This window comes from Stenella coeruleoalba (assembly GCF_951394435.1).
Source record: "Stenella coeruleoalba genome assembly, chromosome: 12".
In the NCBI taxonomy this organism is placed as follows: Eukaryota; Metazoa; Chordata; class Mammalia; order Artiodactyla; family Delphinidae; genus Stenella; species Stenella coeruleoalba.
In genome coordinates this window covers 13,190,854-13,218,291 of record NC_137158.1, presented here as the reverse complement: position 1 = coordinate 13,218,291, position 27,438 = coordinate 13,190,854, and the positions used below count along the sequence as shown (strand labels likewise).

Genomic DNA, 27,438 nt, shown 5'->3' with positions numbered 1-27,438 from the left:
ACCAAGGAAATGAACATCGAACAGTAAAAAAACCAAAAGGGAAGGTGTGTTAAATCATTGGGCAGACACTTGGCACCAGTAGAAGCAACTGGCTCCATTAGCTGGTCCAGGAAATGTGCCACATTGTGTGTAGAGAATCCAACTCCCCAAATTATAGAACTGGTAGAACGTTGTACACCGGGCTTACTTTGCTGGGTAACGTCATCCTTGGCTCAGATGCAATGAAAGATTCATCATCTTCCCAGGTGACGCTGGGGCAAACCAAGGTTTAGTCTCCTTTTATTGCCAGGGAGAGATTGATGGTTGTGGGTAGAAAACTATGTGAAAGTTGGCAGTTCTAGCTGGCTGGAGCTTTCAGGTTTGTCCAAGAGAAAGTCAAGGGTGCGAACCCAGGTAAACTAAATGTTTACAGCTATGGAAGCCACCGTGGATTTGAAACCACCGAGGTGCATAGTCCCATTCATAGACAGCATGCCATTCTCTACAGCCACAGTTTTCTCCGTGAATGACTATGAAACGTAGGTTAGCTCATTTAAGTTTGGGGCTAAACATGCAAGAGGACGACTTCACCAAGATAGGTAGATTTGTAAGATTCAGCAAAATAATGATCTTGACTAAATTGATGGGATCACACACTTTGTTGTTGTTAAGCACAAACAGATGAACTGTCCCAAAGGAATAAATGAAGAAAGTAAAATGTATTTGAAAAGAAGAATGTGCCGAAATATACTCTTAAGTATTTGTAGTGATCATAAGAAGAGTCATGACTTTGCAGGATGGAATCTGCAAATGTATAGGCCATGGGAACAAAGCAGTTTCATTTATTCACTATTTAGCAAATATCCTGTTGCCTACAATATGCAGACACTCTATTAGGTGCTAGGAGTAAAAATATTTAAAAACTTGGTTTCTGCTTTCAGGAAGTTCACACATAGGCAAATAAACATGGTAGTTGCCATAGTTATATGGGAACAACGTTCATGGAGAGTAAAGAAAGAAGCAGCTGAGTTTTCCTAAGGGACCCAAGGAAGAGAAAGCAATGCTTGAGTTGACACTTGAAGGAAGAGTGGGACGAATGGTGGGGATGAGAAGAGCAGTCCAGAGGCCTGGCGAAAGGGTGGTGTGTTCAGGAACAGAGCTGGACTTGGTTCTTTGAGGGCAAGGGCAGGAAGGGAATGCAGAGAGCTTGACAGGGTCTAGGTCATGTAGGACTGTAGGATTTGCTTCTGGGTAATAGCAAATTACTCAAGACTCTTGAGCAGAGGGGTGACACAAAGACACTTCTGTGTTAAATCTCTTTTTCTGAGAGCTCTGCAGAGTATGAGTCGGAGAGACTGACACTTGGGGGCGGGGTTGCGGAGCTGGGGGGAGAAGGGATCCAGGTAGGGGGTGGAAGTCGGACCACACTGGCTACGGGCTTCCCTCTGGCAGCCCCATTCCCGTGCGTCTCAGCTCAGCCTTCTGCTGGGCTGAAAGTCAGTGGAATGCCATAAGCTCTGAGATCATATAAATAACACTTACACAATTATGGGTAATCCCAATAAAAAAAACTCTGGAGGGGAGGTGTACAAATTATCTTATATTTTGTTACCTAAAGTATTGTCGGATAGAACTTATGAAATTTTTTTCTCCACAAATGTACGCATACAGTAATGGTATGTGTAAGTCGAAATTCATTTAAACATGGACCTTTTAAAGTATGGGCAAATCTGTGGCAGTCACACACCGGAACAGGCCCATTTAAGCTCTGTGATTAATAAGGCAGTCTGATAGATAAAGTGTGTGGCTGAGGAAATGAGCTAGTGAGTGACAGGGGGACATCACTGCGTATGAGTGACTACAGAGTGACTTGAAGGGGCGGGGACACTATGACAAAAACTCCTGTGGGAGTTCACTCTATATGGGCTCATTTGCAGCTCGTGTACAAATGTCTCTGTTCAATTTGTTATTTGCATTTAACAATAATAAACAATGATACACTGTGTACCTGGCAAGTGCAGTAAGTAGGATCAAAGCTTACAGTGAATCAAATGTTGACAGCCGGTTCAACCAGAAAAGGGGAATATGAAAACTAGAGACCGTCAAAGAACAGTTTTCTTTAAATTTCTGCATCTCATTTGGGAATCTCAACCTGTTTATTATTCACTGAACAAAGTGTATCTGAAAATTAGAGGCAAATAGTTGGTTTTTGATGGGGCCAGTGGTACATTTGGAAGAGAAGAAGCAGTAAACCAATTTTAATTTAGATTGGATCGACTATCAGAGAATTGTATTTGAGTCGTTATGTTCACCATTATTTGCATTGTTACCTCTACTGTTTATTGAGCACTTTCTACTTGCACGGCACTGTACGAAGCAGTCACCACTCACGATTTCATTTTGTCTCTCCAAAGCTCAAGGGGTAGTCAGAGGTTATTATAATCCCCATATTGCAGTAAAGCTGAGGCTTGGAGAGGTTGAACGGACTTTTTTCTCTATGGCTCACCTTAAATGTGAGAATGTTAGAGCAGAAAGAAACTTGAGGTCATCTATTTCATCAGAAACTTAGATGCTAAGCAGTCAGGCAGATAAGGTAACACCGAGACTCCATGCCTTATCCAACAAGGACAGCTGCTATTCAGTAGCAGCCTTTGTTGCCACATGGGAATGTAGGCTTATTGTTGCCGACCTTATAATTTTTAAAGAGAAATCAGGAATTTGGATTTGAATGCGTAAGTTCCCAATTTTTAAAGCATGCTGGGCAAACAAGGTACATCCAATGGCTATATCTGGGCAAAGGACCACCAGTTAGCAACTTCTAATTAAGTACGATCCCATTATTTTACAAATGAGACACAGAGAGGTGAAGAGAGCTGCCCAGTGTCACACAACAAGTCAGTGGTATAGCTGGGAATCTATGTGCAATACATATTTCTTCCATTTTTTTTCCCCTGAAATCATGTTAGATTACAAGTTACCAAAACATTTCTTTACATTTTTCAGAAAAATTTGAAGTATGTAGCTGGGGAAATGAGCTAGTGAGTGACAGGGAATAGATTGACTACAGATTTTTGAAAGGTATTTAGAAATTGTTTACTTCCTCAATATATTCTATTAAAAATTGACAGATAATGATAATGCTTTTGACATAAATATTTGCTTTCCCTTCTGCTGATTGCTTTGATTAATGACTTTATAAAGAGCTTTAAACAGTGTAATTTGGAGAATAGGACTTCTAAGAAAAACATGAGTTGATTTTTAATTTTTGTTTAATGGATGTTTCAGGAGCATAATGACTTCTAACTACAAATTTTCTAATAGTCTTCAATCTTCATTTAATCCGAAAACTGGAGAAATGAGTTAGGGAATCATTTTCCCAAATAATAAAGAAACTTTCCACTTTTATTTCAAGAGTTTTCATTGTGGACCACAACAATGATAGTGTCATTTTATAGCTTAACTGTTAACATTTTCTCCCTTCCTTGTTTCTCTAGTGGTAAAAAGATGGCTCTTACAGGAGCTCCTTGTTTCTCCATTCATCAGCTGGGTTGTCAAGGAATCCAAGAGGGGCTACTGCACTGATAGCACCAGCTAAAGATCCTGCATGTGTGCAGATATGGACGTATGTGGATGAGGGTTTGGGGAAAGAATATAAGAGAAATGAAGTTGGAGAAGGGAGGAGGTTTCACTCTTCTATCACATCCATTTCTTTTTTTAAATTGAAGTATAGTTGATTTACAAAGTTGTGTTAATTTCTGCTATACAGCAAACTGATTCAGTTATACATATATATACATTTTTAATACTATTTTCTATTATGGTTTATAATGGAATATTGAATATAGTTCTCTGTTCTGTACAGTAGGACCTTGTTGTTTATCCATTCTAAATATAAAAGTTTACATCTGCTAACCCCAGCCTCCCACTCCAATCCTTCCCCCCACCTCCTTGGCAACTACCAGTCTGTTCTCTATGTCTGTAATCCTGTTTCTATTTAATAGATAGGTTCATTTGTGTCATATTTTAGATTCCACATATAAGTGATATCATATGTTATTTGTCTTTCTCTTTCTGACTTACTTCACTTAGTGTGATAATCTCTAGATCCATCCATGTTGCTGTAAATGACATTATTTCATTCTTTTTTTATGGCTGAGTAGTATTCCAATGTATATATGTACCACATCTTCTTTATCCATTCATCTGTCAATGGACATTTAGGTTGTTTCCATGTCTTGGCTATTGTGAATAGTGCAGCTGTGAACATAGGAGTGCATGTATCTTTTTGAATTATAGGTTTGTCTGGACATATGCCCAGGAGTGGGATTCCTGGGTCGTATGGTAGTTCTATTTTTAGTTTTTTTAAGGAACCTCCATACTGTTCTCCATAGTGGCTGCACCAATTTACATTCCCACCAACAGTGTAGAAGGGTTCCCTTTTCTCCACACCCCTCCAGCATTTGTTATTTGTAGACTTTTTTTTTTTTAATTCTTGCGGTACGCAGGCCTCTCACTGTCATGGCCTCTCGTGTTGCGGAGCACAGGCTCCGGACGCGCGGGCTCAGTGGCCATGGCTCACGGGCCCAGCTGCTCCACGGCATGTGGGACCTTCCCGGACAGGGGCACGAACCCATGTCCCCTGCATCGGCAGGCAGACTCTCAACCACTGTGCCACCAGGGAAGCCCCTATTTGTAGACTTTTTAATGCTGGCCATTATGACCCATATCACACCCATTTCTTAAAAGAAGTCAGGGGAGTCAAGAGTGACAAATTGCTGGGGTTGGAGGGGTTCTCAGTGGGCCCTCAACCACGTGGCCTCATGGAGGCATGAGATTCTTCATCGCAGGAAGCCAGTCCTGCCTGCCATTATACTTTGTAGACGGGTCTCAGCATTTCCCTGTTGCTGACTGTGTGGCTCTTAATAGTACGCATGTTACGTATCTCCAATAAGCTCAACCACAGTGAGACCTCTCTTCCTCTGCAACTTCCCCTTTACTTCCTGCACTATCAGGGGCCTGGCAGTAAACAGGCTGACTTGCCCTGAAGGTTGGGGAAGGCAGATGGAATCCTGAATTTCCAGGTTCTTAGGATTTTACTGACTTGGAATTAAGCATTTTAGTTCAGCTCATATCTTGTTTTCACATTTGTCCGCAATGTATTTTTTTTAACTTTTATTTTGAAATAACTTTAGATTTACTCAAAAGTTGCCAAAAGAGCCCACAGTATATTTTCAAAATAAATTCTGTTTAAAAAAAAACCTAGAAATTATTTCCCTATCTTATTTATATCATTTACTCGATGCAATTGTTATATATATGTTTTACCTTTGACAGGAAAAGTAAACCATCATAGCAATAACATATGGTCATGCAAATTCATGTATTTTTTTAACTGACTCAGGTAAGGGGGGATATCCATAGCACTCTGCATTCAGTAGGTTTTCAAGAAATATTTGTTGACTGGTGTATATAAAAGGGAGGGTTTGATGACACATCTTCCCTCTTTTTGCGGTACGCGGGCCTCTCACCGTTGTGGCCTCTCCCGTTGCGGAGCACAGGCTCTGGACGCGCAGGCTCAGCGGCCATGGCTCACGGGCTTAGTTGCTCCGTGGCATGTGGGATCTTCCCGCACCGGGGCACCAACCTGTGTCCCCTGCATCGGCAGGTGGACTCTCAACCACTGTGCCACCAGGGAAGCCCACATCTTCCCTCTTTAATTGAGAATTACCTAGCAATGGCCTAGTTTGTATTTCAGCGTTAGGAGGGACTTAACTGTGCACTAGTTCAGATATGTGGCCCCTCTAACTCAGAGCTTTATTTTGCACAGGGACCCTGTCTTAGTATAACACAGTCTGGGTGGCTTACAAACAACAGGGATTTATTTCTCACAGTTCTGGAGGCTGGAAGACCGGGTGACAGCAGGGTCGTTTTCTGGTGAGGGCCCTCTTCCGGGTTGTAGACGGCTGACTTCTCCCTGCTGACTTCTCTCCATGGTGGGAGAGGCTAAGGGGCTCTGTGGGGTCTCTTGTAAGAGCACTTATCCCATTCAGGAGAGTTCCATCTTCATGACCTACGCACCTCCCAAAGACCCCACCTTCTAACACTGTCACATTAGCATTAAGATTTCAACATGAGTTTGGGGGGAACACAAACATTCAAACCATGGCAGGTCCCCAATGACCTTTCAGGAAGAGTATGGCAGTTGCTCTCTAGGACATTATACTCAACGGCTAGTGCGGTGCATAAATATTTCCTAACTTCTTTTTAGCATCCTATTTTCCACTTTTCCATCATTTATTTATCTAAATCTTTTTCAAATCTGAGATGCTTGAGAAATCCCAAAGGGTGAATATATCCCACTTGTTCTACAGTGTTAAGAATAGCTTACTTTCCATTGTCCCTATGTCTGCCCTCCTGCATACTTTAAGGAGTTCTACTATGTTTGCACATGCAGCTATTGTTCTGTATTTTAAGAGACAGAGAACAACAGTTTTGCACACTCTGGTCATGACTATATTAGCTTACTATTCCTTTAACCTTTTCTCAAGAGCTTTTAATTGTCCTTCTCTCAACAAGCTGGGGAATTGCTGTGATATAGGACCTCTGGCTTAACATTCTGAGGGTGAGAATTCAGAGATCTGGAGAATTTCATTAGAGGGTATTTGGAGAGAATGTAATATTAGCCTATCAAGTTGATCAGCAGCCTGTTTGTAACCCTCATCTCCGGCAGAGCTTTCCTATTGGGGAGTCATTCAAAATTCATCTAGTTTCTGAACCTTTCAGTCACTTTTTGGCTTTCCTGTTTTCTCTGTAATATTTGGGAAATCCTGCAACTTCTTCACCTTCTGAATGAAGAGCCCATGAGTAGAAGCATCATTCTAGAGGGTCTGTATGATTTCTGAGGACTTTTTGAGAGATCAGTCTACATTTTTTGCTTCCTTCAATTTATTTCAGCCAGAATGGGGCCACCTTTTCCAGGAGATCAAGTAGAATATGCTGGTGTCCATTGCACTTTCTCATACCCTGCCTTTTCCCCCCTTAGCTTAATTCAATTACATAAAGATGTATTGCTCATAAATTCTGTGTAAGCCCTGTGCTAATTGCTTCAGGGGTTTCGTAAGTGAATTAGATAGCTTTTGCCCTCAAGCAGGTTATGATCTTGTGGGATCATAAGAAAAGGTTAAGTACACCAAAGCTGTAATATACAGACAAAAATAAGTATAATTTTTGTTTCTATTTTTATTTATTTCTGTTTCTGTTTTTATTGCTTACTTGGGTTAAATTTATCTAAAGCTTTCTAATCAAAGCCCTGTGGAATAAAGGAGAGGAAGAAGAGAAGAGCAAAGTCCTTGGGCTGAATGTATTCATCATGTGCTGAGAATAGTGTTGCTCCAAAGTGTGAAGTCCAGACGTTGGGTTTATCCCATAGCTCAGTGAATGACAAAAAGTCCTAAGACTATATCTTTTGTAGCTTTACTCTCTACAAATAACCTGTGATGAAGCAGTAGCCCTCTTTGATTAAGATTTTCAACCCAAAATGATCTACTGGCAGGCATACAACTTAGCACAGCTGGAAGAAGCATATTCTTGAGTTCATGACAGTAAAACTGGTTGTCTTTGGACTGTCACTGTGCCACAGTCATAGAATGTAATAGAGGTAATGTGGGAATTGTTACAATGCAACTTGGCTAAGACAGCCATCATACATAGGGCCTCGTTTCTAAAATCTATCCTTTCAATAAATTAATTCATGAAACCTCATAGCTTACCCCTATGAAAAGGAGAACAGTTTGTGATCTCCTGCCTTAGATGGAAAAACTGAGGCACAAAGCAAGCAGTTAATTTCTCTGAAATATCCTGTGAGCAGTTGATTTCTTTGGAATGTCCAGTTAACCTCTTAACCAACGTTGCTGATGACTAATTCTTGGTTCTTGACCACAGCTCTTCCCTGGCTCAAATATATTCTCAGCAAATCATGAAGCTCATGACCAATGAGCACTGCTCTGCTCAACCCACCACATGCAGTAGAAGCCTTCAAGGTCACTGTTTGTTTGTACATATCTTTGACATCATCTTTTGGATTGTGCTTGAGGCGGTGTTACCTCATGGTGAGTATCTCCGTAGAGATCCCTCACTGTGTCAACACATCAGGAGCTGTTACTGGAACATTACAGACCCAAGCTCTCCCATGAGGCATCTCTGGCCAAGAGGGTTGCTGAAATGAGGAGTGTGAGGAAGATGGGAAAGCCAGTATCCTTATGAACTAAGCTGTATTCCCAATAAAAGAAAACAAGAACAAAACATTGACTTCGTTCAAAACCCAGCCTGTTTTCTTCACAAAGGCCATTTGTTTTAAGTTTGTCCATACAAACTTACGTATTTTCTCCCTGGCTTATTGTCACATACTTCAAGAAGACAAATTCTTCGTCTGATTTTTCCCTCCTTCTACCTGCTTCTCTGTCTGCTTTGCAACACTGCTGTCCTTGGACTGAGGCTTGGCTGGTCAGAATGTGTTTATCTTTGTCAGGCAGACAGAGGGTCCAATGAAGGCAGTAGCAAGTGATGCTAGGTTTGTCTGATAACCGGCTGTCTTCTTACTCACTTCTTACTTCTGCCTTTGTAATATCTTGCTCAGGAATGCAGGGAAATTTCTCCAATCTGATTCTGTCTTCATGGGAAAGCGAGAGCCGGGGAGTGAGGCTGTGGCCGTCACTTGGCCCTTCCTCAGTCCTGTGCTGGAGCCAAGTGGCACCGGCTGTGTTCAGTGACATCAGTGTTGGTGATCATCATGAACTTGGCCACGATGGGGGAATTTACACCACAGAACTCTGCAAATGCTACCTACTAATCAAGGATTTATTTTCTTTCTCTAAAGAGCTGGCTTACCAGCACACCACTGCCCTCTGTCCTTAACCTAGCTATACCTGAAGGATTTCTGCCAGTGTCCAGTACAACTTCACCAAACCTCCGACATACTGTGGACACAAGATGGCAAGTCAAAAAGAGTTAGGAAGAGGTGATTTCTCCACCTGTGCCATCATTAAAAGATACTTTGGGGACAGGGCTTTACCTGACCTGTAATCTCCATGAGCAGCCCTTTAAAGCGCCACCAAACAAGTATCGATATCAGAAGCCACAAAAGTGTGCTTTCTAAGCAAATGCTGCTTTAAGATAACCTATAATCCCTTGTTCCCACTTCCAACCAGGTTTGTCTCACTAGGTCTCCTGTCCCCTCAGGAGCCACCCTTGCTCCCAACTTTGGTGCATCCACAGTTACAGTTGGAGGCCTTTTGTGCAGTGACTTCTGTGACTCTGGGGGCTTCAGTGACCGTAAGGACTTCAAGACCATCAGGGATTCTGGCCCCACCAATGCCTTCAGTGTGTGCGAAGTTTGGTTGCTGTCTGAGCACTGGGGTTCAATCCTGGAGGCTTCCGCTCTTCCTGCAATTGCTTCTTTGTTGCCCTTGATAACTGCACAGCAGCTTCAGTGATGACAGCAGAGGCCACTGGCAGCAAGAGCAAGAGAGAAGGAAATGTCAGAAGGTCTCCTGGTAGCCGTCAGGACAGCGCTGACGAGCTCGGTTCCTTACCCCCTCCGCTTGGGGACTTCTAGAAATAGCTGAGTGAGGGTCTTTGAGGAGAGTCTGGACGTCCCCAGTCATGGGTGGGAGCAGCGTTTGAGAGGCCATAGTTTTACCTCCAGGTTACTGTATTCCACGGGACCTGATTTTAAGTTCTCAGTTTGTGAAATGGCAGCGGCTCAGAAAGGTGGAATCTGAATTCAGTGAGACATGATTTAACTATTGGTTAAGCCCCTAACAATCACCTATCCACTCATTCATATTCCAAGATGAAAAAAGCAAAGAAATCTCCAATAAATCAATATTCTCCTCTGAAGAAAAGTGAACAAAGAAAGTTGCTGGGGCCTGTGAATTGCCGGTGCACCTATGATATAATTTTGTGCTTTGAAAAAAATCAGCTGCTAGAATACAAAGTACCTTTTTCATTTTTTAAAAGATCACATTAAAGATCCCTCCCTTTGAGCCATTGTGGATGAAACCAGTATGCCTTGCATAGGGAAGGTGCTCCAGAACATTTTTGTGGAATTGGCTTTGAGATAGAAATATTGACTCATTCTTATCATAATAAATTTTTAAAAACTGACCTGGAAATAACTGATTCAGCCAATAAGCTAGCATAGGCAAAAGGTCTTCCTAGTTTCTCCAGCTCTCTCTGTGACTTACCTAGTCAACTGGAACAACTTTACTAGACTGTGAGGTCCATGATGGCACAGACCCCCTACAGTTCTTTTCTTTACCTAGGACTGACGCCATGAAATCACGTTATGAGTATGTATTGAATGAAAGTAAGAAAGTGGATCCTGAAAATAATTTCACTGATGACAGTAACATGAATTCTATCTTTAAATTTAGTTTTGAATGGTACATCTTAAAGTGACAAAGAAAGGTTAATTCTAAAATTTCCTTTTCAGTGATGCATTCATATGTAGGGTGTGGCATATTTATAAATACACAAGTGACAAAACTAGTTCATGAAAACAGTGGGACTGTTTCGGTAAAATCTAAACGGCCTGCCCAATATAGGTTATGATTGGTTTATAATCTAAATGAAATCTATAGAGAAATAGAAAACCTCTAAGTCTGTGTTCTTGGTGAGGACTCTGGTTTAAGCAAAATCCAGCTATCTGTAATCCTTAGGAAACTATTTTCACACAGTTCACCTATGTCACTATCTTTTGCATGAAGTATTGTGAGAGTTTTTTGAAAGGTATTTTTCTTATGTTCGGAGGTTTTGACTTTTTTCTGTTTTCTGTTCTTCTGCTGCTCCTGCTATTAGTTCTTGGGCACATTTCCTTCGAGCAGAGCTGTGGGGAGGACAGAGTAACATTTAGACCTACTCAGTTGGCCCTGGAGTGCAGTCATGTAGGCTTTTCTCTCCCGGGGACAGCTGGCTGGGCCTGTGCGGGGGGAAAACCCTTGGTTCACAAGCTACGTCACCTCCCCACTCTGGTTTGTCAGCTGCCTGGCAAATCTTTGTCCTTGGCCACAAGTGTCATTAGATGAGAGAATATGGGTGACTGCAAGTAAACACATCACCACTCCTAGACAAGCAGTTATCAATCTGTGTTCTGTGGATGGTGAGTCATGTTAGTGTACAAAGAACAGAGGAGAACAGAAAACAAGGGGAAGGAGGGTACAGGACACCCTCCACCCTCCCTGGTTACAAATTTGGAAAGTACTCACTTTGGGCATTTTTGTTGGCTTGAATGGCAGCTGATGAAAATGAAACGTCAACAAAATAAGAAGGTTGTATTGAATTACTGGGAAAGTATTTTTTCTCATGGCTGCTTGAGAAACAGACATTACTATTTATGTACATCTTAATTTTCAGACATTAAAATTATAGGAACAGAGCCAAAATTAAAAATAACCTGTGTTTTGTACTTTCTTGATAGAACATTCCTTGACCTTCCTCTGCCCTCGCTCCCACTATTTAGTTACCATGGTGACCACCAAGGTTCACTTTTTTTTTTTTTCTGATGGGAAAAAATAACAGTGCCATATGAGGGACAGACTGAAGGCTGAACATGCCAACACAGACTGTAGTCTCATTATCAGACACAACTTGCCTGAGTTAATCCATTATGTTTTGTTACACACATAATTAGTATTTTGCTGCATTTGTTCTCCATTTTGAAGTTCTCTTAAGTCCACATCAGGCCACTGAACAGCTATGTAGTTTTTTTTTTTTTTTTCGGTACATGGGCCTCTCACTGCTGTGGCCTCTCCCATTGCGGAGCACAGGCTCCGGACGCGCAGGCTCAGCGGCCATGGCTCACGGGCCCAGCTGCTCCGCGGCATGTGGGATGCTCCCGGAACGGGGCACGAACCCGCGTCCCCTGCATCGGCAGGCGGACTCTCAACCACTGCGCCACCAGGGAAGCCCGGCTATGTAGTTTTGTTTATACTCTTTCCTCTCCCTGGAAAGAGTTTACTCATTCCCTGGGCCCAGCTGAAGTACCACAACCTGAGAAATGGTTGGTCCTCAGAGCTTCTCCCTCTGTCCTAATCTACAGCCATTTGTCTTTGCATGTTTCCAATTTCTTTAAGAACTCAGGAGTTATTCGGGATCAGGTCCAGTTAATCCTCAGATCCAAGACTGCTATTAAAGCATTTCCCAAGCTTCCTTTTATTTTTTAAACCTGTTTAAATGTCTGTTTTGTACACCAGTTATCACAGGAGAAGTCATTGGGGTATGAGCTTCTTATATTTATTGATAATGTTTGTTATTATTTATTTAGTTAGTTTTTTTTCTATTTGGGGATATAATTTATAATAAGCCTAATACATTAGGAGATTAGCATAACACTTATAATTTACCGGTAAATATACAAATGTTGGGATGAGTGATTACATTTTTAAATAATGGATTGAACTGTTAAAAAACTTATAGACCACTATTTTGGACTATGACATTCTTGAGGGAAGGAATATGTTTGTGTGTGTGTGTGTGTGTGTGTGTGTGTGTGTGTGTGTGTGTGTGTATCCTGGCACCCAACATGGTTCTTGTGTGCTTGTTATTTTGTATAGTGGTGCACAAAAAACTCTGTGGGATGAACTATAACCCAGAGTTCTGAAGCTGAGAAAGCCAGGGAGTTAATAGTACGAGATCAGCATGGTATTTCCTTGTCTTAGTTTCTTCTTAAACAATTGCAGAACATCCTCTCCACTCAGGTTAATTTAAGAGGTGGTCCCCAGGGGCTGTCTGTCAGGCCCTCCACTGTCCTGTCCCTCAGCTGGCTTGACGATCTATTGATGCCTCTACCACCTCTGCTGGTTCCAACAGTGACCCTGCAGAAGTTCCCCAGATCCTCCCCCTGCCTTCTGCATGGCCAGTTCTCCAAGCAAGGCCCCAGCTCCTTACAGAGCCTCTCCTGGTACACATCTCTGTTTCCATGTGTGCCCTTATTGCAGCCCCCATCAGCCTCGGCTTTGGCCGTGTGTCTGTGGAGGCATGATGGGAGCGTATTCCCGCCATGCACAACATTCTCTCTCCCTTGGCAAAGTGACACTGTCCTCGGTCAAGCTTGTGACAGACTGCAGCTTCTTCCTTTTGGACAATTCCTTTCCAGATGGTTTCTTTGACTACCCTGCCCACCAGTCTGCTTCTTGCCTCTAGTTCCTCCCTGCGCATTTCTGCCTGCCATCCAGGCTTGTCCAGACTGGACCCAAACGCAAATGGATTCAGAAGACAGGTGGCTGGAAACAGATGAAGCTGGCAGAGTATTTGCATATAAACCCACAGAAGTAGTCATTACTAGATTTTTTTTTTCTTGAAACCTGAAGCTTTCTCGATGTAGCTTTTGCTTTCTCAGGTAAAGAGAAGACTTTCTCTACTAGAAGAAAGAGTACAGATAAATATATGGCAACTGACTTTTGGGTCTCAGTGTTCAAGAGGTAATGGAGAATAGTAAGGACATGTGTGAACTAGTGAGCAAATTCTCCATCTAAGTGGGTCGGCCACCACTCAACTCCAGCTAAACATAGCTACGTGGGAAGATGGGCCCCGTAGTGCCAGACCTTCTGATTTTTTTCAGTGAAATCTGAAAATCTAGATTATTTGTGAGTCTTCTGATAAAAACTGTCTTGTTAAACACACACACCCATATCTGCAAAGAGGTTTTGGCCTCTTTGTAGCCTATAAGTTTAAACACTCAAACAGGGCCTCTGCTGGAGGATGAATGATAATCAGTCATGTAAATAGTTACAATTAACATTTTCTCCAGCCAAGTCAACCATTTCTAGTTTAGTTAGGGGAAAAGCAGAGAGTTTCTAGCTGAAATAGATAGATATCCTGAGGCCTCTTTGCAGCTGTCCAGACCTATCCCAACCCTAGAGTGTTGTTTCTCCGTGTGTGGTCCTGGGACCAGCAGCAGTAGCATCACCTGGGAACTTGTTAGAAATGCAAACTCTCAGGCCCCATCCTAGACCCACAGAATTAGAAACTCTGGACATGGGGACCAGCAATGTGTGTGTTAACATACTCTCCAGGTGATTCTGAAGTGTGAGATCCACTGCCCTAGGCTTGCAGAGGGAGCTGCTCTGCCTGCGGTGTGTTCCCGGGGCCCTGACGGTTGCTGTAACCCTGGGCTTCCTGGTCCCACACCGTCAGCACCAGGTTTTAGGAGCCAAGATCTGTGTGCTGTGTGAACTCTGGGTCCAGCTTGGCTCTCCAAAGAAGGTATGTGACACCGAAGAGGACGCTGGCACATGGTAGTAGAGAAAAGGGGATCTGGGAATTGCATGTGTCGAGAGAGAAGAGAAGAATAAAATCTGTTCCTGGAGTGTTTCTTACCCTCCCCCCGCCATGACTTCTTTCACATAGGAGAATCGCCCAGTGGTATGATTTAAAGAAAATCTGCCCTCACCCTACCTTCAATCGAACCTCTTTAAAATGACTACTTCCCTTTTCATTTCAATCTAGGTTTAAGACTGAGGAATACAGAGTGAGGGTAGTGATGCTATGATGTGACGTAAATCTAACCAGGTGATTTCTTAACCCCATCCTTAGAACCCAGAAGACTTAGAGTTTAGTAGATGGGTCAGGTTCGGGTTTGGGGAACACCTCGTGCAAGTCTGGGCTGGGAAGGCCCACCGTGGAGCAGAATGAGATCACCGGGATCTCATTTTTATAATTTCAATGAAAGGCATAGTGAGGAACCCAGATGGGAAAACAAGAGAGGTGCCTAGAGAGGGAGGTGAGGGGGGGCAGAGAAAGTCCACCCAGTGGTGGCCTCGGGGCAGAGCTCCCTGTGTCACCCCCTCTCTGCATCAGCCTCCTCTCCCAGGTGCCGTGCAGTCACTTCACTTTTGGAAGGGCCCCAGCTCTGGCTTCCTCCGGCCCCGTGTGTGAGTCTCATTCCTTGCTTTTCTTTTTCAAAGCCAGGGTGAGAGCAATAGTGATGTGATTTAAAGGAAGACTCTTTTACCTATATTGCCTGAAAGTCCTGTAGTACCTTAAGGTTTACAAAGCTGTAACCAGTGTTATATTTCACAGTTAAGACGCCCCAGAAAACTCAAGGACGTAATTCTAATACTTTCTTTATGACTGAACTCAGCTTTCGTTACTCTTTGGTTACCTCTCCCATTCTCCGTGCCTCCAATCCCCACCTGAAGCAGAGACCTTAACCTGGCTATTTCCTGGTACATTCAATTTTATCTGGTGGTTTTGTTTTTTTGTTTTGTGGGTTTTTTTGGTTAAATTCAATATGCGTAGCTCAATCCTAGAACAAATCAGAATTCCATTTTGGTCTTTCTTTCCCTCCTGCTGAGCTCTCCTCCCCTGTATTTGGTACCACGCAGACACTGTGTGTCCTCTGGGGGGTTGTGAGGGCGTGGTGTAGTCTTCTAGCTTGCACACCTGGTTCAGAGGGAGTGCCCTGAGGCTGTCGGGACTGGCCACATAATTTAGGGGCCCAGTGCATAATGGGAACTTGGGGGACTCTAGTTTAAAAAAATTAAGAATTCTGAGACAGCAATAGCAGAACATTAAACTGAGTGCAGGGCTGGTGCAACTGCACAGGTCACACTCCTACAAAGCGGGTTACCTGTATTCTCCCAGCCTGGCTCCTGGTGAAAGTAGTGGCCGAGGCTCATTCTGGGCTGTTCAGTGTCTCTCCACGACTCTCAGATGCTGCAGATTCCCTGAGAGTAGCTGCGCCTCCCGTCTCATCCCGTTTGGGTGGTCTGCTGTGAAGCCCTCTGCCCTGTGACTTTGCCATGAGCACGCCGACCGTCCTTCTCAGCTCCCTTCCACCCTTGCGGGCCCGCGGCCACTTCTCTATCTCCTCCACATACTTAGTGGGCATGTCTCCATCACCCACGTTGTACAGACACATGCTGCTAAGTCTCTACTCTCTGTCTGCATATCCCGGGCATGACTAGTGCCAGGGGTTATCCTACTCTCAAATTTTAGCCTGTCAAGCTCTCCACTTTAGATTCCTCAGACTTTGTGAAGGAAAGGAAAGAGCCAGGCAAAGCTGTCCTTCCTCAACTTACCTGCAAGAGAAGAGGATGGGTAGGCAGATGGCACAGTTACTGCATTCTTTTTTTCCCTAATTTTTTTCTTCTCTCTTATTTTCAGGCTTTTTCCTGATTACTGTACACTGGGGGAGGGGGTGGGGAGTGGCAGAAACCTTTTTTTTTTAAGATTCCATATATATGTGTTAGCATACGGTATTTATTTTTCTCTTTCTGACTTACTTCAATCTGTATGACAGACTCTAGGTCCATCCACCTACAAATAGTTCAATTTTGTTTCTTTTTATGGCTGAGTAATATTCCATTGTATATATGTGCCACATCTTCTTTATCCATTCATCTGTCAATGGCCACTTAGGTTGCTTCCATGGTCTGGCTACTGTAAATAGTGCTGCAATGAACAGCAACCTAAAATCAGCTGCAATGTAGGAAGTCCTCTTTCTTTTCAAATATGATTGATGGATGCATTTAAACTGGGAGAAAGTTCCCTTTCTCCCAGTTTAAATGCATCCATCAATCATATTTGTCACGCAGTCTAATTCAGGGCTGGCAAACTAAAGACTAGGGGTCAAAGCTGACCACACCCACCCATTTATGAATTGTCTGTGGCTGCTTTCATGTTGCAATAGCAGAGTTGAGTAAATGGAACAGTGACCACACAGCCTGCAAAGCCCAAAATATTTAACGTTTACCCCTTTACAGAAGAAGTTTGCTAACCTCTGTGCTAGATGAACACAGCTGAAAGCAAAGTGTCTTTGTCGCTGGTGGTACCTACGTGGAGGTGCTGAATGTTGTTTGATGACCCTGGTGGTTAATCTGCCTCAGATTAATGCTTCCTGCCTTACCACTGCTAGTGGATACTTTCACACACATACGGAGAGTAGAACAGGCGTTATAATTTCACATACACATGGTGGGTGGAACAGACATTATTATCCTCGGTTTAAAGATGAAAAAAGTACAGGTTGGAGAGCTTAAGGAACTTGTCCAGGATTACAGAATAAGTAAGTGTGGGATTAACGGTGGAGATGTGGATCTCTTGATTCCTTGGGGTTAGTGGCAAACATCTCCGGGAGGATTCAGCGTGTTAGAAAAACAAATGCTGAGGCTGTTGATACGTGAGGTCTTGGGACATCTTTAGGTCTACCGTGGAGTTGGGTGGTATGCTGAGGTGGGGTGGTTGGAGGGTGGAGAAGAGAGTGAGTTAGGGGCCATTACGTGTTTGAAAAAAGTATTCCAAAAGGTGGTAACTCATTTTCTTACATACTTCCTGCCCACAAAATGAGCCTGAAACTTCTGCACTGGGATAGCATGGCATTTTAGATAGAGTCAATTCCTAATGCACCTTAATTAGCTAATCACAAAGTTCTCCTCTTGACTGTTCTTTCCAGCCTTCACACTCAAATAGCAACTAGGTTTATGAAGTTTGGTTAATGGCCATAGAATTCACAGCCTCTTCACACAGCATCAAAGTGAAGAGAGTCTTTAAACATCAAACACCTTTGACAATCATATGGCTTCAGTAGCATTCATAGAATGTGTTCCAATAGGAATAATTCTTACTTTTCTCCTGGCTTGGTTTATAAAGTAGCTGTGTTTGTTTTCAGTTTAGGCCCCCTATACTCTGTCTATCCCGAGACAAGGGATGCTCAGAAAAGACCAAAGTCAGGAGGACTTCCTACATTGCAGCTGATTTTAGGTTGCTGTTCATTGCAGCACTATTTACAGTAGCCAGACCATGGAAGCAACCTAAGTGGCCATTGACAGATGAATGGATAAAGAAGATGTGGCACATATATACAATGGAATATTACTCAGCCATAAAAAGAAACAAAATTGAACTATTTGTAGGTGGATGGACCTAGAGTCTGTCATACAGATTGAAGTAAGTCAGAAAGAGAAAAATAAATACCGTATGCTAACACATATATATGGAATCTTAAAAAAAAAAAAAAAGGTTCTGATGAACCTAGGGGCAGGACAGGAATAAAGATGCAAACATAGAGAATGGACTTGAGGACGCAGGGAGGGGGAAGGTAAGCTGGGACAAAGTGGCAGAGTGGCATGGACATATATACACTACCAAACGTAAAATAGATAGCTAGTGGGAAGCAGCTGCATAGCACAGGGAGATCAGCTTGGTGCTTTGTGACCACCTAGAGGGGTGGGATAGGGAGGGTGGGAGGGAGATGCAAGAGGGAGGGGATATGGGGATGTATGTATACATATAGCTGATTCATTTTGTTATACAGCAGAAACTAACACACCATTGTAAAGCAATTATACACCAATAAAGATGTTAAAAAAAAAGAAGTGGTTGAGAAATTAAAAATAAAAGGCATTTAAAGGACACCTGCATACAGTTGACATAAGTGTAGGCAATTAGAACGCATGAAGTCATCGTCAGCACACGGATGGGGTGATCTGTGCAGTATTCCATCTTTTCCCTTGTCAGCATGAAGCTGTGAATATCACCCAAACCACTGCGTGTCTTTCTCCGCAGGGAGGCTAACCCATCTTGTTAACATCCAGCCATTGTGATTTGCCTCGCATTTCTTGAAAACTGCAATTCAATTATTTGAGAATCTTTTCTGCAGAAAGACAAACATTTTTTTCTAACAGGAAATTTTGCACAGTTGGCTTACTAGAATAATCAGCTACTGTGCAAACTAGAATTTTTCTTAATTTGCCTAATTAAAAGAATCAGTTCATCCATATCCAGTCGTATAGCAATTATTGTATTTCTTGAGTCTTAGTGACTTTTTTAATTCAAAGACTCAGAAGTCAAAACACTGCAAAGGGCAAAGTTACTCTTCAGCTCCTTGAGAACCTCAAGCACTGAGAAGTAAAAAGACAGTGTCGGGGGACACTGTCGGGGAAGAGAAGGTGGTCTTAGAAGAACAAGATGTTACACAAGTAGAAATTAGAGGGAAAAAATCTGCTGCAATAGTGGGATTCTATGTTAACTCTTGTGGCTTGAGACTATTTACTGAATGCTATACCCTGTGAGTAAACTTATTTCAGCCCCAGGAAAGGATGGCTGCGAGTTCATTTGTGTTGCTGTGGTCCTGATATAGAGGTTAAAACTGCCATTCAGCTTCCTCCTTGCACCTGGAGAATCCAAACAAGCCTGTGTTCTGGTTCAGCCTTTCGCAGGTACTGGCCGGGCTATTTTGGGCAAAGGTCTAAATCTCTCTAAGCCTCACTTTCCTTATCTTTTTAAAACAAGTAATTATAGCACCTGCTTTATGCATTGCTATTAGGATTTCATGAGATGATACTATCTATGTCAGATACTTAACCCAATGCTCAGAGCATAAGCTCCTCAGTAAAGGTCAGCTACTATTATTGTGAATAGAAGTATAATAATATTTAAGAATAATTCGTCACATATAGACTGCTGAGAGAAAGCCTAAGATACTTTTCTCTGTAGCTATAGATAAGGCCTTTTTGTGAGTGAAAGGAAATGACTGATTCTTGTCAATTGTGGGGCTGGGCCTTTTCAGAAGTGATGAAATACAGGAAGGAATTCTAGTTCTGGCTAACCAGGAGTCTGGTAATTTTCCAGAGATGTTTTCTTTGTCAGATAAAACAAAAAGAGAGGCCACCCTATTTTATATTCAAAGTTTTAAAACCCTCCAATTGTACATTCATTCAGACTCAATATACAATTAAAAAATTTTTTTTCTTATTTCATGGCAGTTCCCTGATCTATTCTCTTGTTATTTATTTATTTTTTTTTTCTGGAAACCTTTTCCAGGTCTGCTGTTATCTTCCTTGAAAAATATTAAGCAGAACTCCATAAAATATTTCACCATGGTTTTAGGCTAGAGTAGAATAATATTTTTCTATTTTGCCATAGTTGTAATATTTTCCTTAAACTTTTGGTTACAACATCACTGCAGTGACTCCAACAGAATCCCCTTTCTTGAATTCTAACATTTTGTGAAATCATTTAGAAGAATTTTCAGTTGTTCTGGGTAGATTTGTCCTAGTAGAATGAAAAGGTTTCACATAAACAAAAACCTTAGTTATTTTGAGGATTTTATGAGTGTAGATAATGAGAAGTGAAAAATCATTTAACATGGCTTGCTGCATAAATAGGATTGTGAAAATGAAAGAAAATTGTAAAGAAAATTTAAGGGCTAACCTAGGAACATTTATTAACAGTGTGTGCTGTTAGAATGAACGATAATCTCCTGAGAAATGTTTGAACATTTCATGAGTTGGGATATTTATAACTAGACTTAACCAAGTGAATAAGATAAGCAGAGGGAATAATCTGGCACTGATAGGGAATATACTAGTTGATTTGATGCGTCTTTTGCATCTTAAAATTCACATAACATGTTTTCTTTTGCCTCTGGTTTTGGGTGCTGTGGGTATTGTCATTTATGTATGAAAGAAAGAATCAGGACAGTTCCACGCTCATGCTCTGGAAGCCCCACTTGCAGCGGGCTCTTTGCCAGGCCACACTGGAAAAAGTAGGCTTCCTGTAATTTTGTGCTTTCCTTTTTGCTACGCCATATAGTTATAATTCTATAAAGTAATTAAAAATGGAAATTATATAAAGAAAATTATTGTGGTATCTCAACCTGTGCATTGGGTAGGTTCTTGAAAAAGAATATAAATAAAATAAAACCAGGAACAAACAGGAGGTGGATGGATACTTGAGAAGCATAGGAAAGATGCCAAAACCTAATTTATGCAGAAAAGAAGTTTTTGTTGGTGGTAGGGATGGAGAGTATTGTGACCAACATTGAATCATAACATGGAAAGACAAATCTGAAAGGAGGCAAGAGCAAGGGTGAGACTGCTACGTTAAATTCAAGGTCAAGATTTGCAGGAGCTAATGAAGATGGCAGCTGGAACGGGTGTTTAATTGCTGAGGACTTTTTTCTTTGTCCTTTTTACTTGTTCAAAGGCTAGAAATACTTGTTAGTTCAGTATAAATTACTCAAAATTGTTATAAATATTTTCTGATTCCTAGGATGTTGTTCATCTGACAGTACACTGTTTACTGCCCAACATATGGGGAGGAAAAGGAGGAAGAGAGATGACCATAAACCTAAAAGAGGGAGGTTTGGAATAAAATTTGGTCTTTCTTTTCTTCACACTGTAGTCAGAAAATTCCATGCAAAGTGTTGCTGACAAATTACTATGCAAGGAAAAGTAAATGTATTTCATGAACTATGTTAGGATGATTTATTTATTAAATAGAAGAATCTGTGCCCCAAATAACATTGATTCAAAAAAAAAAACCAAAACAGTTCTAAATCTGATGTGAATCTTCAATTTCTTTACACCATTTTCTTGAGGAGCACTTTCTTCAAAGGATATGCATTGGAACGAAGCAAAAGCATTCTTGGCTTCATTCAGAAAGTTTGTTATTTACATGTCCCAACCTTCTTTGGCTGGTTTAATAATGAAATTGATATAAGAGAAAATAGGAGAAAAACAAATTTAATTTTATACATACAGGAGTCCCATGAAAATATGAGACCTGAATGGTAGCCAGGTAATTGAAGCTTATATAAAACCTTGAGCTAAGGAAAGGGGTATGGGTCTGGGGATACAAGGGGGAGGAAGGCCGTTCACAGGAAGGCAGAGGAAATGTTTGAAAAACAAATGTTGTCCTATTACAGATTACGTTTCTTAGGTAAAACGTATCTCTCTTCCTGGTATAGGCCCTCTTTCCAATGTAAATTTAGGCAGTTGATGGGGAGGAAAAGAGCTTTACCTGAGTCTGCTGGGTTTTGATTGCCTTTAGTTCAAAACAATCCACATGCTAAAGTGGCATATTTGTGGTCATGTATTCTGCCCCCACCCCCAACTAACTATTAAGAAGCCTACAGGGGCTTCCCTGGTGGCGCAGTGGTTGAGAGTCCGCGTGCCGATGCAGGGGACACGGGTTCGTGCCCCGGTCCGGGAAGATCCCACATGCGGCGGAACGGCTGGGCCCGTGAGCCATGGCCGCTGAGCCTGCGCGTCCGGAGCCTGTGCTCCGCAACAGGAGAGGCCACAGCAGTGAACGGCCCGCGTACCGCAAAAAAAAAAAAAAACCTGCAAAGTGCCAGATGCCTTTCTGTTATCTGCCTGCTACTCCTGTGAGCACAATGGACAGAATTTGGCCAACTCTGACTAAATGTTTATTTACTATTGTTCAACTCTGGGACTTTTAACACATTAAGTCTGTAATGGTCCCTGTTCAGACTACATCCTGTTTTCATAACCTGTATCCTTAATAATTAGCCCTGTTGCTTCTCAGAAAGATTTTTAAATGAGTCATCATTTTACAAGGTCTGCAGCAGGTTAATTATTTTGGGAAGAGTAGTTTTGCTTAGCAACCTAATTTCAGTTGCTGTGTGAGTTTTGCAAGAGTGCCTATGGAAGAAGACAGATGAATGAATTTCTCCAACTCTGTAGTATGAAGTGAAAAAACATGAATTTAGAAAACATTTGTAAAACTGTCTGGGTCATCTGCTTTCCAAGGTGGCCCCTTCACTTCCAATTTGCATGTGTTTAAGAACTTAGAAAAAAGCCATATAGAGAGTAAGTATTTAGGGTCACACCTGGGTTCAAATCCTAGCTCTTCTATTCCCTAGGAGTAACTGTGTGATCCAGAAAAAGAGATTTAATCTCTTTAAACCTCAGTGGCCTCATCTGTAAAACTGAGAATAATAGCACCCACTAGGGTTGATGTGAATATTAATTTAATTGAGATGTTGTATATAAAATGCTTAGCACACTGTGTAGCACTTAAGAAACAGTGAGAGCTGTTAGAATACAGAAGAGTATGAATGTCACTAAATGTGATACATGAAAGTCTGTTCCTGTCTGGACTCTTTCTCCGACTAAGTAGAATAAAGTGGTTTAAAGTGGATATTATTGAGGGCAGGCTTGGTTACACTATTGAGAAATTATGTTTTTCTCCTTCTTACATGTTGTCCAATTCCTTTCTAAAACATTTCTTGACTAGTTTGCTATCTCTGAGTACTCTTGCAATCCTGAGATAGAACAGGTGCTGATGGCTGACTTTGTTGTGGAGGTAAAGATAGGTAAATGCCACTTTCTGTGTGTTTGCAAATATACTTAAGTGCATGTAATATATAGATAGATATGCATTTGTCCTATTTTACAAATATCCTAATGCTATAGATCCTATAAAAGATACAGGAAATCCAGGGAAAAAAGACACAAGCACATGTTAGAGTCAAACACAAATGTTGCGTATGATTAACTTTCAGACATTACCATCTTACTTCCCGTGCCTTGGGAAATATTGCCTGGAACTCCCATTAACGCATGATCTAAATTGAAGTTGTTAAATCAATATTTGATGTACTATTCCAAAGAGCCTTAAGATCTAACAGAGAAAATTATGTCAGATCAAAGAAATTCACATGTGGCATGGAGTCATAGGGAGTCACAATTCAATTTGGGAAGCCCATGTGTCTTAGTTATGATGTGTAACAGGTCAAGAGTTAAATTTGAAACTGTGGGAGGAGGAAAAATAATTTTCCCTTTACCCTTCTAAGATTCTTGGCTGATATAACCCTGTAATAAAAATACAGATTAGTAGGAGAAAACAAACAGAAGTTTAAGAACATGTATACCACCGGTATACATGGAAGAGACCCAGGAAAACCACGTAACTCTCTGAAATGGCCCAAGCCATCACCTTAAATACCAGCTTCAGCTAAAGACAAAAGAAAGATGTTGGGAGCTGGGGAGCCACTTATGAGAGGTTATGAGGAAACCACAGTAAACAAGGAAAGCAGCGTAAATGCAGATTTAAGTCATTGCCTTCTGCATTGATAAGAGTTTCTAGAGATTTTAGAGTCATCCTTCTCTTCCTGGTACAGCAAGGGAGACACCCTTACAGAGATTTCCCTTATAAATGTAAATATGTCTTTAAAAAGGGTAATTTCTACCCAGGTTTCAGAGCTTCACATGTGTCTGCTGTTTCTTAAAAATAATGAGTTTAAAGTAATCAATATGCCAAAGAGGCATATTCAGGGTGGTGTATTGTGCTGACATTCAAAACCTTCTATTCGTCTCGTCCTTTTTTTTTGGTTTGGGATTTAAGTCAGCCCATTCTGCCACAAACAAGCTGTGAAAAATACAGTAGGTCTGCTCTAAAGTGCTCTGGTTTCCATTACAAAGAAACATTTATTCTTTGTTCACCAGCAAAGCACAAAAATGCTCTAAAATTTCAGGAACTAATCACTGAGTAAACCAGAAAACACGGCGCTAGTATTAAGGACCACATTTTCAGTTTATAGTGTTCAAAATTAGGGTGCTATAGAAAGTTCACACACACACAAAAGGGTGCATCTGGTTGTAAGCGTTCAGTTCAAAAAAGGAGCATGAATGTAGATTTCAAGATTTGTTAGAAGAATTGAGTGTTCACTATCTAAAAGGAAACATCACACTGTATTTATTTTTCTATTATAAACCTAGTGTTTTGAAAAGCTTTCCTTGGTTTCTTAACTATGGTTGGGTTCATAAAGGAAATTTACTTTCAGAAAACAAGTCTCTGTATTTTCTCTGGAATGAGTAATGAAAATCTTGCTGCTTAGCTGTTCAAGGGAAAGACTATTTATACTGTGAGTTTTAAATAAGCCCATGCACTAAGCTACTCTATTTAAGGGTTTAGGCGAATTTTGTGGTACTGCCCCCAGGATATTAGAGCTATCTTCCCGGAACTTGGAGGCTTAGCCTTTGAGCTCAGTGTATTTGTTTGTATCATACCTGTTAGTCAAGTTCTTTTGCTCAGAGATTGACACAGACTCTGCAAAGCGTTCAAAATGGAATGACTCAAACGTGCTCCCCATGGGACAGATTAACTGCTGTTTTTGTCTTTTTTTCTTTACCTCAAAATATTTTTTAAAATTTTGATTTTGAAATTGATCTGTTTTCTCCCAATTCTTTGTACTCTTGTTCTTATTACTGTAAATGACTGACATTAAAAAACAAAACACCTGCTTTTGAAAAAGAGGCTATGGAAAAATAGAATTCCATATCACTAAAAACTACCCCCCTTCCCTTGGCTTTTCCCGTTTTCTCTCTCCACTTCAAGCCCCGCCAACCCTCACTCTATGTGGATTTTTCTGCACATTGTGACTTCCAACTTGTTCCTGGCAGGGTTTGAGGTTTGCATTTTCTGATAGACAATTTAGAATCATTTAAAAAAAATAACTTTTTTATTTTACAAAAGCTTTAGATTCACAGAATTATTGCAAAGATAATACTGGGGGTTCCCATACACCCCACCCCCAGTTTCCTCTGTAATTAACACCTTAGTGTGGTACATTTGCTATAATTAATAAACCAATACTGCCGCATTATTATTGACTAAAGTCCATGTTTTATTCATAGTTCCTCAATTTTTCCCTAATGTCTTTTTTCTGTTTCAGGATCCCATCCAGGATGCCACATTATGTTTAGTTCTCATGTGTTCTTAGCCTTCTCTTGGCTGTGACAGTTATTCAAATTTTCCTTGTTCTGATGACCTTGATAGTTTTAAAAATTACTGGTCAGGCATTCTGTAGAGTGTCTCTCAGTTGGGATCAGCTTGATGTTTTTCTCATTGTTAGAGTTGGGTCACGTTTTGGAGAAGGAAGATGGCAAAGGTAAAGTGCCATTCTTATCACATTCTATCAAAGATACTTGACAGAATCAGCAGTGCTATCAGCGTGACTTGGCCTTGCTGATGTTCACCTTGATTACTTGGCTTGAGATGTTTGTGAGGTTAGAATCACATTTCCATCTTTTCCTGAAGATGGTCAAAGTATTTTCCTGTAGTTTTTAACGACACGCTCATTAAAGCTGTAAGGAAGCTAACTTGGGACTGATCTTTTTGTTCTTCTTTCTTGGTGATGTTGTAAAGCTGCTATTAGTTTCTGAGTAGTTAGACAAAAATAATTTCAGTGGTGGTAAAAACATCTTATCTTTTTTCACGTGTTTTAGGTGGGAATGAGATCCCGAAACCAGGGTGGTGAAAGTTCATCCAACGGGCATGTCTCCTGCCCCAAGTCCTCCATCATCAGCAATGCTGATGATAAAAGTCTCTCGGAAGATACAAAAAAGAAGAACAAATCAAATAGAAAGGAGGAAGATGTCATGGCCTCAGGAACTGTCAAACGACACCTAAAACCATCTGGAGAAAGTGAACGAAAGAATAAGAAATCCTTGGAGTTATCCAAAGAAGACCTCATCCAGCTACTGAGTATAATGGAAGGGGAGCTGCAGGTAGAGTCCAATTTTTTCAATTGTTGTGTCTCTAGTCTGAAGGTATAAAATAAGAGATTATGAACCTGTCTACCTCACTGGATTGTGAACTTCATGGGGAAAAGGACTGTCTTCCTTATTCATTCCTGCATCCCTAGTGCCTGGCACAAGTTTGCACTGAATACGTTTTTTGTTGAATGAACGAATAAATGAATAGATGCTGATTCTAACATCAAGCTTCTCTAGAAGCAGAAAATTTTTTCATGACATAATTTTGATAATAATTTAACACCTAGTAGTAGGTAATCAATGAGAACATCTAATTTAGCCCTTGACTGTGGTTGCAAACTGTGAAAAGGTCATGATTATTAGAAGGCAGAGTTAAGATCAATTGCTACTTTTGCTTTTTTCCAGAAGGTAGAGTAAAAGAGAGATAAAGAGGTAGAGGGAGAGACAGAGAGACAGAGAGAAAGAGAAGGAAACTTTGTTTAAACCAGTCTTACTCTTTTCTCTCTTCTTTGTGACTTTCAGCTTTAATTTTCTACAAGGTCGTAGGAGTTGAGATGCACTCAAATCAGCAGAGCATTGTATTGTGAAAACTTGATACTTTCACAAAGCATTTTCAAGTCTATTATCTCATTTGATCTCAATAATAATGTGGGTATCATTATCTATAATTTATAATGAGGAGACAGGCCCAGAAGGGTTAATGGGTTGTCCAGATCTCATCTTAGGCCCCCTGATTCTTGGTCCAGGGCACTTTCCACTATCCATCCCCACCAACCTTCTGTGGCTACCAGGTCCCCCACTAAGAGAATGTTTTTTTGTTTTTTTGGGTTTTTTTGGCGGTACATGGGCCTCTCACTGCTGTGGCCTCTCCCATCGTGGAGCACAGGCTCTGGACGTGCAGGCCCAGCGGCCATGGCCCACGGGCACAGCCGCTCCGCGTCATGTGGGATCCTCCTGGACTGGGGGCACGAACCCGTGTCCCCTGCATCGGCAGGCGGACTCTCAACCACTGCGCCACCAGGGAAGCCCTAAGAGAATGTTTTTAAGGATCCAAGAGGGAGCTGGGATTCTTCTGAGTTTCTGAGCCTTGGACAGTTATATTTCTCCAAGTGGGGAAACAATAACTTTTTTTTTTTTTTGAGGAGAGGATGATTTA

At 41.4% G+C, this 27,438-nt stretch overlaps 1 protein-coding gene across 5 annotated transcripts in view; it reads left to right on the top strand.

Moving 5' to 3' along the window:
* FILIP1 (filamin A interacting protein 1) overlaps positions 1–27,438 on the top strand; it is a gene marked incomplete at its 3' end in the record, with an annotated part of 194,184 nt that overhangs the window by 59,006 nt on the left and 107,740 nt on the right. For 3 of the 5 annotated variants that reach the window (XM_079938858.1, XM_079938857.1, XM_079938859.1), the window contains one exon: positions 26,013–26,294. In XM_079938858.1, coding sequence (XP_079794984.1) covers positions 26,019–26,294 — 276 coding nt within the window. In that variant the 5' untranslated portion in view covers positions 26,013–26,018. Of the gene's footprint in view, positions 1–25,656; positions 25,676–26,012; positions 26,295–27,438 lie in introns of those variants that run through there. The other 2 variants (XM_079938860.1, XM_079938856.1) reach the window with 1 other exon arrangement.